The sequence below is a fragment of the Brachyistius frenatus genome, unplaced genomic scaffold (assembly GCF_029030835.1).
Source record: "Brachyistius frenatus isolate BFR_SWC_R1_liver_20210118 unplaced genomic scaffold, ASM2903083v1 Contig_3, whole genome shotgun sequence".
Taxonomy (NCBI): Eukaryota; Metazoa; Chordata; class Actinopteri; family Embiotocidae; genus Brachyistius; species Brachyistius frenatus.
This window is the reverse complement of record NW_027210602.1, coordinates 8886824-8907338: the sequence shown is the minus strand read 5'-3', so window position 1 is coordinate 8907338 and position 20515 is coordinate 8886824. Positions and strand designations below refer to the sequence as shown.

Sequence of the window (20515 nt, the reverse complement as noted above, 5' to 3'; positions counted from 1 at the left end):
TTAAAAAGAAAGGTTGAAACCGGAGAGAGCATGTGACCACCGCCTCAGATTTGATTTCAGGTTAATTTCATGTAGTGTGTGGAACATGTTCTGACGCCTTTATAAAACTGAATATTCACGTTTTTCACATATTAGGTGTAATGTTGCTGGTTTACATTCACAGTGTAGCGGTAAAGTTTACAAGGCAATCAACAAAATTGTTGAGAATTAAGTTTAAAGGAGGTCAACAAACAGTTAAATAATCAGTGTGGTTTTCAAAAAGCAGGATAGTCAAATGATCTACACCACAAGTAAAACTGACAGTAAACTCGCCTGAAAGCTGTGTGCGTTACATCGACAGGATACATATTTACAACACACAGTTTGGATAATAACTTTAATGTTCGTCTTTTTACAAAATAACTGACTAATCTAAACCAAATTGTGATAAAGTCTGTTAAATTTTAGTTCTTCATAATAATAATTTTGCTGTCTGAAATTAACATCCTTGTCACACAGGAACTGTGTTTTTCCCCTGATGTGATTTACAAATTTAGTAGTAAACAATTAGATTTTGATGATCAAAGCCTGCTGTTCTACATATAATTTAAAGAGGACCTCTTACTGGATGCTTTTCTGTGTTGTCGATGAAATATATAATGTTACAATGTCGGATGTCATTTTAAATGTGGCCAAAGTTTCAAATAATGAGGTAAACATACACAACGTCTCACTCATCGGACGCTGCCACTCAAAAGACTTCCTGGAATCTAGCCAATCAGGAGACAGTGGGCTGTCAGAGGATCAACTAAAGGGCTGTATTAAGGGCCAGAATAAGATAGATAAGGATTTTTTTTAAATTTTTTTAGGTGACTAGCTACTCTAATGCTGCCCAAGAATATATATAAAATAAGCGTATCATTAGCATTAACTAGGTCTCCTTTAACAAAATGGAATCTGTCTGCCATTTTTACATATTTGTTTATTTTTGGTATCTACAGTGAACAACATCATAGCTTTTTTTTTTTTTTGATAAATTACTTTTGAAAAACATAAACCTGCATCATTGTGCGCTTGGGCCGACAGGACTTGATGTCCCACACACTGCATGAACGAGGCCATCGTTGGGGTCCGTGCAGCAGGACATTACCAAATGAGCGAGCCCCCTGCTTTATCTCTCACCCTTTTGGTTTATGAATGCACTGAAGGGTCACACTTTTGTCCACACTTTTCATCAGTGGAGGGAAAGTGGAGCACATTTCACACATGAGAAGAGATGCTGTTTCTGTTGTGGCAGTTCAACTACTGCGGTCACCAATGTGGAGGACAGCTGCTTGGGTGACACAAATAAAACAAATCCCATGGGGTGGTGGGTGGTGTGTATCCTCGTGCAAACACTTTTGGATAAAAAAAATCTCCGCCCCCACATGTTTGATAAGCTTCAAGCCCTGGGAAAATGTTTACATTGTGCGAATAATGAAATCTCTCATTATTACAAAATATACACAGCTATATATGCTTTGTGTGTGTTGTATTAAATCTGAGAGAGGATTGTGCTTTAGTGCTGAGTGTGCGTGATTTTTCAGGACCCCCTGGCAGGCCGCTCCATCTTCTCAGGGAGTCTGTTTCAGTACCTGGAGGAGAATCGGAAGTGGAGGAACCGCTTTGTATCGGTGCCAAACAGCTACACCATCAACCTGTATGAGAGCAAAATGGTGAGTGAATGTCTCCCTGGACTAAACTGCATCGTTATGACGATGTGGCCGCGTGTGTTAAAACTGTTTGTCGTCTCTTTAACAGGCCCATGAACGAGGACTGCACCCGAAAGTAACCATCAACTCTGCTGGGTACAAGGCCTTGACCTCCATGGAGGAGTACATGCAGCTGGTTAACAGCAGCCTGCCAGGTCAGGAAATAAAAGTAATCAATATATGAAGTAAATATGACAGAGCATGGCTGAAAATGACTCGGGTCAAACTTTGATACTCCTGTGGCATCAATCAAACTGCTTCAGTATTTATCTACTGTCGAAAAATTGCTTCTCATTCGGTACCAAGTTGTAATAACTCGGCTACATCCAGGCATGTTTTTATTTTAAAACGCAGAACTTTCCCTCTGTTTGCACAAAAGTAAATATCAGCATCAGTGAGACACAACATTTACCATCCGTAGCCTTTACTTGTGTGGTCTGACTTTCAACTCAGGTGAAATACATTACATTAGAACGCTTTAATTGACTTTTATTAATAAAAAAATGTCTCCACATATCTGTCTTAATTCAGAGCACTGCGGGAACTGGAGCTCTCTGCTCAACTAGCATCTGCTGACAGCAGTGAGGTGTTTAGTGAACGTTTGTAATAGTAGCATCTAGCAAAAGCTTACTTCTGAGGCATTTAGGGAACATCGGTGAATTCTAGGGTCTAGTGATACCTTGCATGGGTGGCATTTACAGACATCTGTTAATTATAGCTACAGAACAACTTGGGTTACACAAAACTAAAAACATTTATTGTAATGTGTCATGTAATTTTCTTTTTCATTAATGGATTTCATAAAATTGGTACTAAGTATCGTTTAGGAACCAATATCAAAGTCAATTTTTGACCTATACATAGGCTAACCCTATTTATTATTGACTATTGTTTGATGTTTATTATTGACATTTCTTTATCCAAATACAATGAAAAAAAGAATAATTTGGTTGTTGTTTTCTTCATCTGTGTATATGCAAAACAATGGGGCACATTTCACTGCTTTAAACTCAAATTATTTTATGTGTCAATTTGTAATCATTGGTCATACTCTTATCTATTTTTTCCGCCCAAAAAATGATTGACTGCAAAGCACTTCTGAAAGCTACTAGTTTCTAATTCTCATTCTGTTTTGTAACTTGTCATAGGCATCAAAGCTAAAGTGGGCAGTAATCCATTTATCAAGTGTGCGACCCAGTTCCCTCTCATCCTGTGGCACCCATACGCCCGCCACCACTACTTCTGTGTGATGACGGAGAAGGAGCAGAAGAAGTGGCACGCTGTGCTGCAGGATTGCGTCAGACACAGTAACAACGGTAACAGTGCGCACACACAACGAAGCACACACAAAAATGACCTCAGTAGAAGTGAAGGGTTTCACTGGAAAGGCAGTGGCAGTGTTGACATGAACTGCCCACCTTTTGAGCAGCAGGCTTGGTGCTCCACCCAGGACAATTAGCACCTCTCTTTGCCTCTCTACTTTCCTTGTCAATTCAGACGAGGGTGTGTGTGAGTATGCGTCACAGTGTGAAGCCTTTACATGCCATCTCAGTGAAGTGGTGAAGCTGAGATACTGCAGGAATGAGGTGTATGTTTGTTTGTTTTTTGTTATATTTAGTCTTGGTTACTGTGTGATACGTTGTTCACATTGGATCAAAGCTCCATATTTGACATATTTTACAGCCTAGACGGACGATATGCATCACTCAAATAATAGATCCGGACTGTGTTCACCTCAACAGACACAAGAGCCAGACTTTTGTGTTTTTTTGCTGCACATTATCATATTGTATAATCCCTTCTAATGATGAAACCGATACTCAATTAATTGACACAAAATTATTGTTTATAATAACAAAAATGTCAAACATTTGACTGGTTTTACTGGGATGACATGCCGCTTTTCACAGTTTTAGATAACTGCAAATTAAATATCATATGTATGGACAGTAGGGTGAATGAAACAAGCATTTTAAAGACCTCAAAGACTATTGAGCACGATGTTTAAACCACAAATTTAATGACACCAAATAATGAATCAATGTTGAAAACAATCATTTAGTTAGAGCCCGAATTCCTTCAAGTTCCTGGTGGCATTTTATTGTGAAATATTTACAAGAAGTTGACCTTGTCAAAATGAATGACAGAGCTCTGTTTGACTAATGTAAATGATCAGTTTAACCACTGAGACATTAAATTCATCAGTTGCTGCTTTTCCTCCTTTTTAATAATAATTTTTCACAGTTTGTTTATTTGAGCGTATATGAGTTGATGGTACATCGGAGGATACTGCGTTGTTTTTTTCATTTGTTTCCACATTAAAATAAATGTAATCGGGGTGGATAACTACTCTCGATCTGCTGTTGAAGTTTCTGCTTGTGATGGCATGACGCACATGTTATTGTTTTGAGACACAAAAGGTAGAGACATGTTGGAGGATGTGCAAACACAAAGTAATTCAAGCACCTCTCGGCTTGGGAAGACGACCTTTGAGCGACGATGTTCGTGTAAATTAAATGCAGCCGTACAAATGACTGGCCGGCCTCCAGACCATGTTTGCGGTTTGACTACATCAAGTTTTATTTGGCAGGCATGTTCAAAGTTTGCAGCACAATGTAGGGAGTCTGCGTGCTGCCTTGATGTAGCAAGAGTCATGTGACATTTTTGTGGTACAACCACACATGTGTGTGATCGCACATTCACTGGGCTTTATTTAAAGTGGAAAATGAGAATGAACAGGAGGGGAAGTGGAGATAAAAATACAAAACTACGGCTGCTGCAGGCAATGTGATCTGGCTTGTTTGGATCGTGTTGATTCTGAAAGATTCTCATACAAGTTTTATGCCTATACGGTTACATTACATTACATTACATTTCATTTAGCTGACGCTTTTATCCAAAGCGACTTACAATAAGTGCATTTCAACGGTGAGGGTACAAAACCCAGAACAACAAGAATCAAGAAAATACAATTTCTTCAAAAAAGCCAAACTACAAAGTGCTATCAGTAAGTGCCATTTTAAGTGCTACTATTCAAGGTAAGGTCTGAAGAGGTGTGTTTTTAGTTTGCGGCGGAAGATGTCTAGACTTTCTGCTGTCCTGATGTCATTGGGGAGCTCATTCCACCATTTAGGATCCAGGACAGAAAACAGTCGTGATTTTGTAGAGTGTTTAGCTCACAGTGAGGAGCAACAAGCCGAGTGGCAGATGCAGAGCGGCTGGGATGTAAAGTTGGACCATGTCCTGGATGTAGACTGGACCCGATCTGTTCTCAGCACGGTACGCAAATACCAATGTTTTGAAACGGATGCAGGCAGCTACTGGTAACCAGTGAAGGGAGCGGAGGAGGAGCGGAGTAGTGGGAGTGAATTTAGGAGGTTAAAGACCAGTCGAGCTGTGACATTCTGGATGAGCTGCAGTTCATGTAATATAAAAGCAGGACTCTGAATTTCAGATAAATATAATTACACATTATTTTACAATGTTTCCTCTTGTATTTCTTCAGCAGGGGTGCTCTTGTGTGTAAATGCAGAGTTCACTATGTCTGGATGTGTATGGTAGACTAATTTAAAACTACCTCAACTTCAACACAGCCGGGCTGGTTTGGTGGTTCTCCGAGAAAATGATGCATAATCACATAATTTTGGACCATTATCATTGCGTTATTATATACAGGGTTAGGGTAGCTCAGTACAATCAGACATCAGCAAGTAGAAAAGTGAAACAAATATGCTGTCTTTTGAAGTAAGCCCTTTGCCCTGAAGTAATCCTGACTCAGAATAGGATTAATATTGATTTACATTTGAAATGTACGTAAATGTTGTTCCTCAAGCAACAGCAGTTGTGTTTACACAGCAAATTCACTATGGAAACAAAGTGGCCACCTCAGGGCTGAACAAAGGAGCCAATCAAGTGTCAAAAACTGCAGTTCCTTGAATGACCACTTGAGACTGTTGCCAAAAGCGAGTCAATCCCCATTGACCTCCATGTTCAAATCTGGACTATCATGTAGAATGCAGAGTGGCGTTCATCATTCAGCAGTGAGTGGTTAAAGCATGTATGTAAATACATCTAAGTTGTTACATTTTCCACGTGCAATAATCTAACCACATGTCAACATCTTTACATTATGGCACCTAAATATGCCCTCTCTATTAACCATATGCCGTCTGTGTTTCACATTTAGCAATGGATTATTCCACTAAAATGGGAAATTACATCTTAATACTAATTATACCAATAATACTGATCTAAAAAAAAAAAAAGACATTACCTTCGCTGACCCTAATTTTATTGTTTATGCACATGCCTGTGGGTGTGTACATGCACAATAATTATAATATTACTGTCTCTGTTTGTAATCATTAAGTCAGCTGCATTAAATCACTCAGCAGCTACAGAAAGGTGCAAATCACCCGTACACTATCGTTTGTACAAATGTTCCCACTGGAAGTTAAAGCTTCAACAGTTCTGTACCACGAACAAGACAAACAAACTTAATTCATACACTGAATGAAACAACACACTTCCTTTAATCTCTCCAGCTGCATGACAAAGTTGCTCAACCTGATTCAGCTTTGTTTGCGCTCACTGGCGTGTTTTTGTCAACCAACCGTGTTGCATGAATTTAAGAAGACATTGCTAGCAGCTATCTAATATGTGTTTATGTTTATTTAAAAACAAAGTGTATTCTAATTTTAACTACGTTTTGTCCAAAGGTATCTCAGGGTGAAAGTCAAATTAGAAACCACATCTAATTTTGTTTTCGTATAAAATAAAATCGGCCTCTCACATCTACATCAGTATAGCTCACCTACAGTATATTACTGCCAAACACCGCTTGTCTGGGCATGCTCAGTAAACACCAGAGTCTCTGCTGTACATTCCAGCCGTGAGGTTGGGCTCCAACACAGTATGTTGTAAAGAGCAGAGCTTGTGTTGCTGTTTTGCTGTCACAGAGGCTGATGGACCTGCGTTGCTCTCTGTGTGGATTGACATTCATGCTTTTGGCCTGTGTGGACACGCCCTGTCTCACCTCACCTCGTCTGTGTTTTGATGAAAACCAGAACCAGTAAAAGCCTTTTCCCGGGGGTGATGAATGGTTTTATGACCAGACCCCTGCCCTCTCTGCAGTTCTTTTTAATAGGCCCACATGTAACTCGCAACATTTACTTAAGGCTGGGTACAAAAAAATTTCAAAAATGGAACCTGTAGCGATTTCATAAAATGTACTATTTTAAGAAAAGTTTAATTATATTACACATTACACATCTTTTTCCTGCAGTTTAGAGGGGGAGAGTGTAACCCAGGCTGATTTCTGAAGCTATAGAAACCAGATTTTCCCTAAACGTCTCACACAGAAGCTCGGTGAGATGCTACAATTTATAGATGTTCCCTACTCAGACATCTGACCAAAGATTTGCATAAAAAGACAAAAATAATGTTTTATTATAACATTTACCCAAGTTGAAACACTGTGGCTAACTGTTGCTGATGACATGTATTCCTGCTGCAAAAGTCATTTGTTTTAAAAAGATTAGCTTAGGTATAGAAATTTGAGGCATACTATAGTATCAAAACAATTCAGTCAGTGCCATAAAATATCAAAGAACACAGCTCTACATATACTACACATTAAAGATTTTCAGGGGGTCAAATAGGAGGACATTATAATGAATTTGTATGATTTCCTCACTCAATCAGCTGATGAGTTCTGACTGAATCTCAATCGTAATGAGCATGTTAGTTGTGGTACAGAATACGTTGCAGTAACAACTTCATTTGGCCCTGTGAGGAAATTGATCCTCTGAATTGTGACCCATATGGGTCACACAGTGGGAGCTGAAGGCAGCCACATATTGCAGCGCCAACTCCAGCTCCTTTTGCTAGTGCCTTGGGCAGGGGCTGTGTCAAGAGTAATAACCCTGGTATGTCTTCTGTACTGGGAGGAAAGAACATGCAAACTCCACACAGAAAACAGCTCGGACGGCTGGGAGCTTCTTGCTGTGAGGCGACAGTGCTGCCCTTTTAACTATGAAGTGGTAGCAGCACAAAAGCTCCATGCAAATCAGTTATTTAGCTGAACACAGATGAGATTCATCTGGCTTTGATAAGTTAAAAAAAAACACAAATTAAATGTTTACACAGAGTCCACTAAAGCTCTTGTTGTTTTATCCTCAGCAACTTCAGTAAATCAAGGGAAGTGCTTTGCATCACCATAACAGGATAATTCTCAAAGTGTCCTGTTAATCAGCGCAGCTAACAGGTGATGTTATCACACTATTCATCACAACATGAAGCTCAAGCACCTCTGATTGGTCAACCTGTCAGTCTTAACGTTTGCACCACAGAGTTAAAATCTGTAGGCCGTTATGGAACTGAAAAACGGACCTTCATTGACTGAAATAGATGTTCACAACCTAACAAGGTGAGTGATGTGTTAGTGAGAAACACAAGAGATTAGTAATCAGGGATCTTTTGTCCTCATACGGTCCCAAAGGTCCAAAAATGTATGAAAGCAGATTTCTGTTTCTTTTCTGCTACTATATAAAGTCCAGGTGCTCTAAATATACTGTGCAAGAATTCTGACATCAGCATGGGTTTCAACACGTTTTTATGTTCGCTCAATTATGTTTCACACACAAATCAAGAGATTAAGTGATAATCCAATAATCATGAGTTGCAGCTCCAATAATTGGTCCAGATTTTGCTATTTGACCTGCACACATCTGTCCAGCAGCCAGTCTGATGCAGGCTGCAGGCCATCGTAGGAGCAGAGTTAAAGACTGCTGTGAGCAGTTGCTGGCCCACCAGAGAACCATCAATCATGGCTGCCTCTCCACACCCACAGCCTCTAAAACCAGTCAGCTGCCCCCTGCTCTGATCCACAGACTTCAGACTAATTCCACTCGGCAAGAGGAGACCTGCAGAGGATAATAAATCCAATCCAGGTTTATAGCATCAGTAGCAAAGCAGCGTGTTTCTCAGCATGCCGTGATTCAAAATTCCGACATCATGCACTCTATGGTACTGTTAACACATAACATACCGTACCAATATACAACGTAAACCAGTACATGGTCTCCTGCATTCACTGCTCCTGGACACAGCGATCTAACGTTGCATGCAAGGACTTATGTTTGTGATATCTGCAGCTGATGGTATGTTTCAGTGAGTGTATATTATGCTGTGGGTTTGGCTGCTTCATATGGGGAAAACCTACGCATGCATGTCAATAGGAGTGGCAGAAGTATGAGAAGCAAAAAGGAAGTGTTAGACCGGCTTCAGTGTGGAGGCAGGTGGCTTGCGGCTGAGGTCTCATCGCACCGTTTGACATCCAAAAATGTAAAAAATTAAATATGCAAGACGATAAATATTTGTGGATGTAAAGGTCTGGGAACTCGTCCCGGACTGCAGCTAAAATCCCACCAACCAGAGCGTGGGGAGAAAGGCAGGGAGGGAAATGCCTTAAATAAAAAGACCGTGGTAAGTGCTGCCACATGTGCTATTCACACACACACACACACACACACACACACACACACACACACACACACACACACACACACACACACACACACACACACACACACACACACACACACACACACACACACACAGTGCAAAGAAACTGTAATCTGCTCCTTGATAGTAGTAGAAGTAGAAGATTTTAGAGTGAAAACCAGACAGCAACCACCAAGGCTGACCAAGTCTGCAGCTACATGTAAAGAATTATTACAAGGAAAGGTCAATAATTTCCTTTTGGTTTATACTCAGATTACTTTAAATGCAGGCAGTCTGAGATTTCTTTAGCTTCCCACAACAGGATATTTTGAGGAGCAGCAGTCTCTTATCACCCACATAGCTTCTCAATCTGCATGTGCTGTGTTCCTGCAACTAGCAGCGAACATGAGAAAAAAAACAAAATCCTCAAGAGTTTCAGTAAGATTTAGTGAGGGAGACTTTTTTTTAGATAATAAATATTGAAATGTTCGATGGTCCGCAGTTCAGTGAGGTTAGAGGCTGCTGTTGAAGTCCGGGCAGGAGTGCTTTTAGATGCAGGTCCTCCAATGGCTGCGAGATGTTGACTCCCCAAAACAAAAGAGAGCATTTCATTGAAAGGGAAAACTTCCTCATGTTATGGTTGGGATTAGTTAGTGAGAGACCATTTTGTCTCTTTAACGCCTTATCTGATCAATTCTTCAATGTGGATATCGGTGACAATTTGGAGAGTAACTATTCCGTTGTGTTTATATTTGGGCCTCTTGAGGGAGAGCTGTGATGCTAGCTGCTCGCTTTCACACGCAGTGCCTTTCACTTGCAATCAGATGGGCCTCAACAATTTCACCATGACACTGAGCTTAATGTTGGTGTACCCAGAGAGAAGGGCAGGACGCCTGTTTATTAGTGCATGGGGTGGCAGATATGTCATCTGGTTGATGACAAAGGTTGAGTGTCTGAAACCTTTTGTGTTGTTGAATTTGTTGTTCTAAGCAGAAATGGGAAAATGATTCAGGTAGAATTTAATAAACATCTGAGAATGATTATTTAACTTTCATCCAAGTCAAAATGCAGTTTTATCTTCGGATGCTTTGTGGGTCTTGGCAGGGAAAGTGACATACATTATCTAATCAGCCATGTGAAGCCATTCGAGGAAACTATACTCGTGGGAAAATGAATTTAGAAGGCCATGTGGCTGGTGTTATATATACATATTATCAACCATGAGTCTTCACCTGTCTGGTATGAGGACGGTAAACCGTAAACCAGCCTGCTGCAACCCTCAGAGACCTCCCACTGTATGTGAGCTCCAGATGATGGATGCTCACCTGTCAACATGGCAGCTGTCTGTGCCCTTATTTTCCCTTCGGGCTTTATTCTCCAGTGTACAGTGAATTCTCATGAAAACGTGCCAAGACAAGCCAACACGACGAGACTCTGCTTTTCAGCACCGTTGGACAGACGGCTTCCTGTCTGGCTCTGCCTCTCCCCCTCCTCGCTCCTTGGTAACTTCCTGTCTTTGTCAGCCTCCTCTGAGTCACAGACTAACGGCCACAGATGAAACGCCTGGTCAGACACTCACATGGACATCGGTGCTGGTGCATGACAGACTTCACATGCAACAAACAAATCAGCACTCAGGTGCGCTGTGAGCAACGATTCGTCCACCTCCAGACGATTCACACGCACAAATCAGAGAGAATGGCTACTACAGCCTCGGCAAACGTGTTTTGTTGGGTCCACAGGCCGTGGTACAGAGGCATGTGACAACAATGTCAAAAATCAGAACGATTACAGAAGTAAAATACAGGAACGTGACTTCCTTTTACGGTTTGGGTTCACGTTAATCCTCCTTTCAGCACAATAATCACAGTTTTATACCTTCACAACTGAGACAGCTGCAGCTGGCGGTTTATGTTTACAGCTTCAGAATTTGGCACAACTGTCCACTTGGACTTAAGGATGAACTCATTAGACTTTGGTGGGAAAAGGTCAAAGGTCACTTTTGCCTCACGAAACACATTTGTGGCCATAACTCAAGAATTTAAATGTTAATTATGATCAGATTTTACACAAATATTTATTAGGATAAAATGGTGAAGTAATGACATGTTATCTCCAAAAGGTCAAAGGTCAACTACACCTTGACATAATGTTCTGCAAAAACACTGAAACCTCAGGAAGAGAAGGGGAGATAGTGAGAATATTTCACATGTGCTCAGATACTGAATTTATGGCACTAATCTTGGGTGTCCAACTTGAAACCGTGCTGATTGTATTGGCCTTCTGTGTTGACCAGGTTGAACATGTGTGCGAAGCATCCACGATTAGTTTGCAGCTTCTTTGCAGTAACAGAAGCATTACAGCATTACAGCATTGTCTACTGTCAATCAGTTTTATTGGCCAATGGTGTGAACACATCTAAGGAATGTATGACTCTGCCCTAATTGTAAACTTGATCAAAAAGGAACGTTTTAAGCTTAGTCCTGAAAATAGAGAGTGTTTCTACCTCCTGAACCTGAGCTGGTTCTACATGAGAGGAGCCTGAAAGCTGACGACTTTGACTCCCATTGTCCTTCTGAAAACTCTCGAACCGCACTCTGAGAGCAGAGCAGTCTGTTGATATGATAAGTGATCTTTAATATAAGATGGAGCTTGATTATTATAGCTGGGTGTGTTGGAGCAGGATTTTAACCTGGGAGTTAATTGGCAGCCAATAAAAGGAAGCTAAAATGGCAGAAATATGTTCTCTCTCTCTCTCTCTCTCGCCTGCTCCTGTCAGCAGTCTTGCAGCAGCACGCTGAGTCACCTCGAGGCTTTTCAGAGAGCCACCGGGACATTCGGATAACAAAGCATTACAGTACTCTAGCCTGGAAGTAACAAGGCGATTTTCTTTGGTGTAAAGAAACACAAACAAGCCACAATGTTTTATCTCTTTTATACCAGTGATATAAAGGTGCAGCCAGCCCATTCTTCAGTGCTGGCACAGCACGATGGAGATAGGTGTGGCCATGTGGGACATACAATGATACAATTTGTCATCATTTTCATCTCATATTTAAAAAGTCATGGGGAGTTGAAGGGCTGATCATCTTGTTAGAGAATCTGTATTACTGTGGTTCGTCATGGTAGAAGAAATATGAAGATCTTCTGTAAAGGATCTTCATATTTCTTCTACCATGACGAAATGGAAATACTTCAATAAAGATTATACAGCGCTTAATTGTTCAGGCGCGTTGAAAAGCTGTCATCAGGGCTGCACTGAAAAACAGCAAACTTGTCCTTTAATTACAGATGTGCATCAGAAGGACTGCCTCTTTCTTATTGCCACAGACGAAAACACAACTGGAACATCAGTCCCTTTTTATTTAAAAGAGGAACTGCTCTGAAGGACAAACTACTAATTACAGAGATGTTTTATTCCATACACCTGTTTACACTCTTTTGTGAGGGATGTATGACCTTCTGCACTCAGCGTCCCTCAGTGTGACGGCCCTGAGAGAGGCAGAGAGGCAGCTCCGGACTTTTTCATCACATAAACCACATGACAAGAACACACTTCCTAAAAACACACGCATGCTGCCGAGTGCTTTCTGATCCGCCTCTATTGTCCTGTCAACTGGGAGGGGCGGTAACCATAGCAACTAAACAAAATCTGTCTATTCAACAAGCCAACATCTTCCTGTTTTGAGGGATGATAAAGCTGTGTGTGATAGGGACCTCAGTGTGCACGTGTTTTCCCACACTCCAGGAACTGTGACTGAATATACCGCTGGCCCAAAATTATACTCTCAGGCTGTGCCACACAAGTGACTCACATGTTATGGAAACAGTTGTTAGTGGGGGATTCTGCAGAAACACATGCAACGGAATGGCCGCACACTTTGTTTGGCATTTTGAAGCCTAGCATCATTACAAAGGAATCATGCAATGTCAAGAAAAATAAGCATCCCGCCATCTTGCTACTAAGACACTTTCAATAAAGTGATGCAGTGTTCCAAACGGCTTTCTTGTGTACTAACACTCACTATTTTTGAGTGCTTAAGTGGGTTCACACGGTCAAGTACAGAAATACGCGGTGTGCTACAAGTACCAGGATGATGCATTCAAAACTGTCGCAAAAAGAAGTTTGAAACGTTGGACACTTTTCACCCTAAATGGTGGCCATCTTGGCTACGTAGAGGAAGGGGCGGGACCACTGACATAAAGAATTAAGGTGTCTGCAGATTTAAATCAAAGCTGCAGGTGTTTCTGAACACCACACAAAAGGGATTATTTTTCACTACTGCTGCCGGATAGAAGTCTGTGTGTTAAACAGAGGACACAAAAAAACCAACACATTAATTACTGCGTAGAATAATTCAAGCTGCAGATATTTTGGTGGGTGATGTATTCACATGCTGAGTATTTCCTGTCAGTGCAGAACAGCAGTGTGCGGTTTGAAAGAACAAACCCTGTCAAAATGTCTGCACTATAAGTAAGAGTCCTAACATGTAAGAGCACAACTTGTTCGTGTACTAACAGAAGTATGTCGTTTGGAACACAGCATGAGTTTAGAGGAGGATTTCTTGTTTCTTCAAGCATCTGACCTTTTCTTTCCTGCCCCCAACAGGTCTGCCAGAGGACTGCACTGTACAGACACCAGCCTTCACGGACTCTGTGAGACTTCACAGGCAAGCCAAAGGACACCACGGCACCTGGGACATGATGTGTGGAGCACCGCCGCAGGTCAGGATTCACTACCTGAATGCAACGTTAGATTTTACTGCCTCATTTTAGGAGGTTTGGCTCTGCAGGTTTTGTAAAGGACCCGCCTTCATGGGCCACACCTTCATTTCCCCGGATTCACTCGGCAGATATTGTTACTCAACCAACACGTCAGCTGCAGGTTACACTTGAAAGAGATTTTATGGAACAATTTCCTAACAGTCCTTGCCAGCATGTCAAAGCGCCATCGTTCAGCCTTTTGAGAGGCCACAATGAGGGAAGACATGCACTGGTAGAAACTGGTTTTCCCAGAGAAAAGTTTTTTTTTTTCTTTAGTGGATACAGCTCAGGAAAACATTACATCATGAACACACACCCTCTCTTCACACCAGAAAACAAGAATGTACCTACACAAAACCTTCAAAGACACCCCAACCCACACACCAGCACTCACAACAGCACACACACTCTTTTGACTGTGAGCTCCCCTCTGAATAAGCCCCTTTCAGACTCTACTAAAGCTCAATGCTCTGTATGTTTATGGAAGTAAACCTTTAACCTCCATGTTTCCCATTGGTATCCAGGTTTATCTTTAGTATCCTCATATAACATTATTGACTTATTTTAATCATCTACAATGATCTATACGTTTACAACAACAGTGAATTAAATTAAAATGTGACAACAGGTTCATATAAAAGTTTAAAATCAACTCATTGGCAGCGCACTTATGTTGTTAATATAAAAACATGCATCAGAAGTTGGGGATGTTGCTAAGGACTCACTGGCATCATACAAGGAAAGTATAGACAATGTATCGTCATTATCTTTTACAGTTTAAACAGTAACTGCCTGTGAAAACACTCTCACGTCTTTCTTGCACAATCCTGAAAGGTTGTAACTTTAACTGTCATCTTGCAACAGACTTTGAAGACTGTCATCTACTCCAGAGCAATTTTTCTCTTTGTTATATTATGAAAGGTCTGAGGCTTTAGGCCCAAATTGGTATGGAGTCATACAAAGAAATATGTATGAGACACTTGGGGCTCAAATGTTTATCACAGTAAGCAGATGACAGTGTTGTGAGTAATTTTAGGAATGTATAAAGGTTATTTCAGGAGATACAGTCAAATATTTTTGTTACATTTTCTTTCCTTTTCAGACATTCTTGAACAAATTAGGAGTCCACACTAGCCGGCAGGATTCACACCATTCTGACCTTTCAACACATTTCCAGTAAAGTGCTGTGTAGTGGGAGACATCTTTTTTATTTGCTGTTTTTGGGCACCATCTTTGTATTATTATTTTGGAACAACTTTATCTTTATCTATCAGTAAGGATCCAGACAAAATAATGACTAATAATCTATCTGTTGCAGGCATTAAAATATAAACGCATAAAACGGAAAGAAAGATAAATGTTTTCTAAAAACTTTGTATTAAATGACACATTATTTCCTTTTAAACATACTAATAATGTCAATAATATGAATTTCAGGGTTGAATAAGAATTTTAATGTAGCACCAAATACATTTAAGTGTACGTATCGGCAACACAGGTCACAGCTGCCGGTGCAGCTGTATTACAGAGAAAACACCAACACTTCGAGGCAAACAAGCTTTTAAATGAACAACATATCTGTTGTCAGGCTTTCTGTGTGGAAAATCTTCTTTACTTTTGTCACAGCCATTCAACAGCCACTAGTATGCTTCACCAAACATTTAGTTGAGTACACTCTCTGTTTGTCAGCTGTGAGGGGAGTGCTACTAAAAACCAGCCTTCCCGTCTCTCTATCCAGCTGCGTGTCATCTCAATCGCCCCACTGTGTCCGTGCGGCCACACAGGAAAGAGAGGCTGCACCTTTTTAAGGCTTATTTTTGTTTTTCTTGGGCTGACGGATATTAGTTATGTTTTTTTTACTACAACTGCAAAAAAAAAAAAAAAACTCAGTTGACACGTTGCTATATTAAGTATAACTTCCTGTAACTTGTAAAAAGGTAGGACTGTCTCCCCAGCTCACAGTTAGGTAGAAGTCAATGTAATACAGGCAAAGATACCCAAAATGTCTAAATACATTAATACTGCATGTTGTGTGTGTTCAGATTTTGGCTAATCTGGCGATGGAGACCCTCCACCCTGAGCTACGCAGTGTGATTGGCCCTCGTCTGAAGGGGAAGATGCAGCAAAGGCAGAGGAACTGGATGCTGGTGAGTTCCCGTCACTCCAGCTTGAACAAGTTCAGACCGTTTATGTTCTTTAAATAAACTCTCTCCTTCAGATCTCTGACGCCGTGTACAGGCAGGTGTTGTCTCAGACCAGGGGGCAGTATGAAGCTCTGGTGGAAGCCTGCGAGGCACACAGAGTTCAACTCGACGGCAGACTGAGAACCGACATGGACCAGATCATCACGTCGAAAGAACACGTCAGCAGCAAGATACGAGGTGACCGGAGTTCTACCTGCCACAGTCTTTTCTTTCTGGGAAATTAGTCATTTACATTTATAGTAAATAGTTACATTCAGCTTTTAAACAAACGATACCAAAATCCTTAGAGTCCGACTGAGACTGTTTTTTTGGGGAGCTGATGCTGATATTAGAGAGTGAAAAAAAATGTATATTGACATATCGCCCAATAACAGATTATATATACACACACCACACACTCACACATTGTTTATCATTCACACTGACATCACAGCAGTGAAACAGTAAACTTCACTGGGAAATTAATCAAACAAAAAAAACACCAATAGAACAATAATTGAAAAAAAATAAATCTAATTTACCCCAAGCATCTTTTTCTGCATCATGTTCTCAAAAAAATACGTTTTTATCTCGGCACATACACGGCATTTCAGAATGCCATAACAGGAATTTTGGCCAATAAAACCAGCTGGCCGATATATTAGTCAATCTCTGAAAATCATGATGAAGAAAGTGAGATTTCAGACACTAATCAGTCAGTTTGCACCATGACAGCGGCACGCTGCTATTTTTTTTTAAATATAAAATGTGATGCATTTTATTTTCTGACTGTTAATAGAAAATAATACCATGGACTCTACGTTTTTGAACTACAGTGGGATTTTTGAGGAAAATTGTAGTCCACAAATACTGTGATGAGTCAAATAAAATGTCAGAGGGTAAATTCAGTGCACTATACAGTACGTAATGAGAATTCACATATCGTCATAATACCTTTCATACCTGTATGAACATGACACGGGAGGTTGTTTGTTATTTTGTCTTAAAACAAATTTAGAACCGGGGAGTAAATTAGGGGGAAATGGTTGGAAGGAAGACGGGAAGGAAACAAAAAAGAGACAGAAATAAGTACAGTAAAAATGCTACATTTTTTGCCCATAAACAGTGTTTAGAACCTATTTTCATACAAAGCGCAGTAGACAAAAAACCTAAACCCAATCCATATTTGGTGTGACCACCCAAAAACAAATTCAAAGTACACTTGTACACTATTTTTTCTGACACTCGCCAGACAGTTTAATGTACTAGTAACTCTACACCATCTCAGTTTCCCTCCTCACCCATGTCCAGACAACACGCAATACAAAATGTGCTCACGGTGGTGCAGTGTAACATAATCTTCCCGACCTCAAGTGCAGGCTCCATTGTTCCCCTCCTCTCCACCTCAGTGAGATGTGGCTGTAGTTTCCCTGTAGTCAGGAATTATTGTCACAGCAAAGCAATCAGCCTGCTCACTGAATAACACCACAGTGCTCATGTTTCTGAGGAATTTGTTTGGACATTTGGCTCCAACAGGACCTCTCCTCTGTGACTAAACCTCCCTCCATATCTTTCATTTCCCACCTTTTGTTTTACCGTCTGAACTTTCTCCTCACAACTTTTGCTTTGGATTTAAAACTGCTGTTTTCTCCTCTGTGACTCCTCTGTCACTGCAGCACTGCAGGGCATCCAGTGTCTGCCTGCCTGCTTTCTATTCAACAGTTAACTTGGCACAGGCTGCTCCTTTCTGCTCATTGTGCCGTGTCCCATTGATCTGAAGTGGAAGAACTGCATTCCATCGCCAGCGGTGTGTGGGCCATTTCTGACTTTATCACAGATAAGGCTGGAAAGCACATTTCAGCTGTAAAAAACAAAACAATGGAGTCTCATCTTACATGAGGTCATTACAGAAGTTTGACAGGTGTGGTTTTTAGTTTGTGGGTCCCTTTTTAAACATCATGGAAGATTGAGTTTCAGAGAAGGTGAAAATAAAAGCAGCAGGGCTTCCTTGGAAACAGCACAAGTGTGTTTACATAATGTCACCGTACACATACCAACCATTTTATTTCATTTAATTGCTATGAAACAATATGCCAGGCATGGCGATGGGCCATGCCTTTAGTTACTTGTTTACACGCTGCAGCAGCTAACCATGAATATGTTTTTTCTGCTGGCATGCAGCTCTGGTGTTGCCCAAGGCCGAGCAGCTCCTCCGGACCAGCGTCCAGCCCTACATCAGCTCCATCCTGGAGGCCCTGATGGAGCCCACCAGCCGCGGTTTCTCCGAGGTCCGAGAGGTTTTCTTCAGGGAGCTCGTCGAGATCAGCAAGAACTCGCTCAACGGAGGGGGCAAAGACAAACTAGGAGATGTGAGTCATTATGTGAAGAGCATTGTCTGACTTTAGAGTGTGAAGACGGGGAGTGTCCTCGGCTGCACTCAGTGACTGTTCCTGACCAACGAACTCAACCAATCTTTCCTCTGCACGATGCTCATGCTTGACCTCTCTTCTGTACCATCTCCCCTCTTCCCCCGTCTGTCCACCAGCACATGGAGAGGCTGTCCATGCTCGCCTTCCATCCGGTGAAGATGCAGAGCAGCTACGAGAAGGTGGAGCAGCTCAACCTGGAGGGGCTGCAGCAGAGGTTCGACGTCTCCAGCCAGTCTGTGTTCATCAGCAGAGCCCAGATCCTCATGAGAGAGGTGAGGAGCTTCAACCCTTCGCTCTGTTCTCATGTAAAGCATCACAATGTGCCACAGCAGCGTCTGGATGCCTGAAAACACTCCTAATAAGAAAACACACAGCAGCAGCGGTAACCTGCTCTGCCTGTGGTGAAGCCTCTACTTCCACCTGCTGGACATTAAGAGTACGATGTTTGGAGAGATCAGCTGTGTGAGCTGAAAAGCTGAGCTGTACGCATCTGTTTCTTCTGTTATTGTATAAATATTTATATATATTATTTTTAAATTTTGACAGCAAATGGACAACTCCGTGTACACGTTTGAGCAGCTGCTTCAGCAGTCTTTAGAAGCCCAGGGAGAAGACAACATGTGCAAGGCCCCCCCCCCCCCCCCCCCCCCCCCCCCCCCCCCCCCCCCCCCCCCCCCCCCCCCCCCCCCCCCCCCCCCCCCCCCCCCCCCCCCCCCCCCCCCCCCCCCCCCCCCCCCCCCATCCAGCGCTGCCAGGACCGGGTCCTCAAGGTAAAACAGAAACAGAGAAGTCAAACAGGAGACAAACAGGTGGATCGGTCAAAGGATGAGGAGCTCAGATAAAGACTTAATCAAAAGTTTTACTCCATGTTCTATCAAATTTGTGTTGTACAGCCACATTACGGAAAATTCCTTTAAAACTAGATTTTAAATTTAGCCTTCTGCCTCTGCCTCTACCCTGGTAATATGAAGAGACAGTTTGTTTTTATTCAACTCCAAAGGGAGACAGCAGAAACATAATTTAGTGTAAAAACATGATGAATATGATTTGTTCATTGAGTAGAAAGTTAGGAGTCTCTGAGTTCTGTATGTTTCTGGTCTTTCCTGTCAGAAATATGATTATGACAGCAGCACAGTGCGCAAGAAGTTCTTCAGAGAGGCTCTACTGCAGATCATCATCCCCTACATGCTGCAGCATCTCTCACCATCCTGTTCACCTGTGAGTAGCACCCAGAATACATCCTTCTTTACCTTCACTACCGCTTTATTTCCTCTCCGAAAACAATGTACTGTATGTGGCATTGCAAGATGAAGTAAAAATTGTGAAAAATAAAACGATAAATGAAGCACAACATGTGACATCTTGCTGAAGTATGAAGCATCTATGTCTTTATCACCAAAGCAGAGACAGATTTTAGATATAAAGTATTGAAATGGGAAACGGGAGGACACGCAGAGGCCCCAATGAGCTGCAAAATTATATTCGTTTAAAAAAACAAAACACAAATGAGACAGACAAACTTTAGGTAAGTAGAACCTGTTCATGTCACCTGTTTGAAGTGACATCTTAAATATCATTGGTGAAACTCCCTCCTACCGTGATGCTTTCCTGTCAAAGTGTGTGTTTCGGGAGTTTGTTTGAGAGGGATCACAAATAGTAAATAATAGGTGGCTTTCAGGGTTTAAGATGCTGACCACGTAACCTCAGTGCCCCCAGTTCGGCTCAGGCTTCTATCTTTGCTGTTCATCTGAATGTAAACCTCATCAGAGCTCCTTCCGTCTGCAGGAGCTGCCACGCTTCAAGGAGCTGATCTTTGAAGACTTCTCCCAGTTCCTGCTGGTGGAAAACATGTATGAGGAGGTGGTGCTGCAGTCGGTCAGCAAAGACATAATGATGGGTGAGGGAC

At 41.6% G+C, this 20515-nt stretch overlaps 1 protein-coding gene across 1 annotated transcript in view; it reads left to right on the top strand.

Annotated features, from left to right (window-relative positions):
* Positions 1-20515, top strand: part of niban2a (niban apoptosis regulator 2a) — a 28243-nt gene that overhangs the window by 5669 nt on the left and 2059 nt on the right. Inside the window, exons 3-14 of the mRNA XM_069705659.1 lie at positions 1566-1694; positions 1780-1885; positions 2879-3046; positions 13843-13958; positions 16040-16144; positions 16216-16378; positions 18362-18549; positions 18726-18881; positions 19156-19239; positions 19350-19379; positions 19720-19827; positions 20395-20506. Of these exons, the coding sequence (XP_069561760.1) occupies positions 1566-1694; positions 1780-1885; positions 2879-3046; positions 13843-13958; positions 16040-16144; positions 16216-16378; positions 18362-18549; positions 18726-18881; positions 19156-19239; positions 19350-19379; positions 19720-19827; positions 20395-20506 (1465 nt within the window). The remainder of the gene's footprint in view (positions 1-1565; positions 1695-1779; positions 1886-2878; positions 3047-13842; positions 13959-16039; positions 16145-16215; positions 16379-18361; positions 18550-18725; positions 18882-19155; positions 19240-19349; positions 19380-19719; positions 19828-20394; positions 20507-20515) is intronic.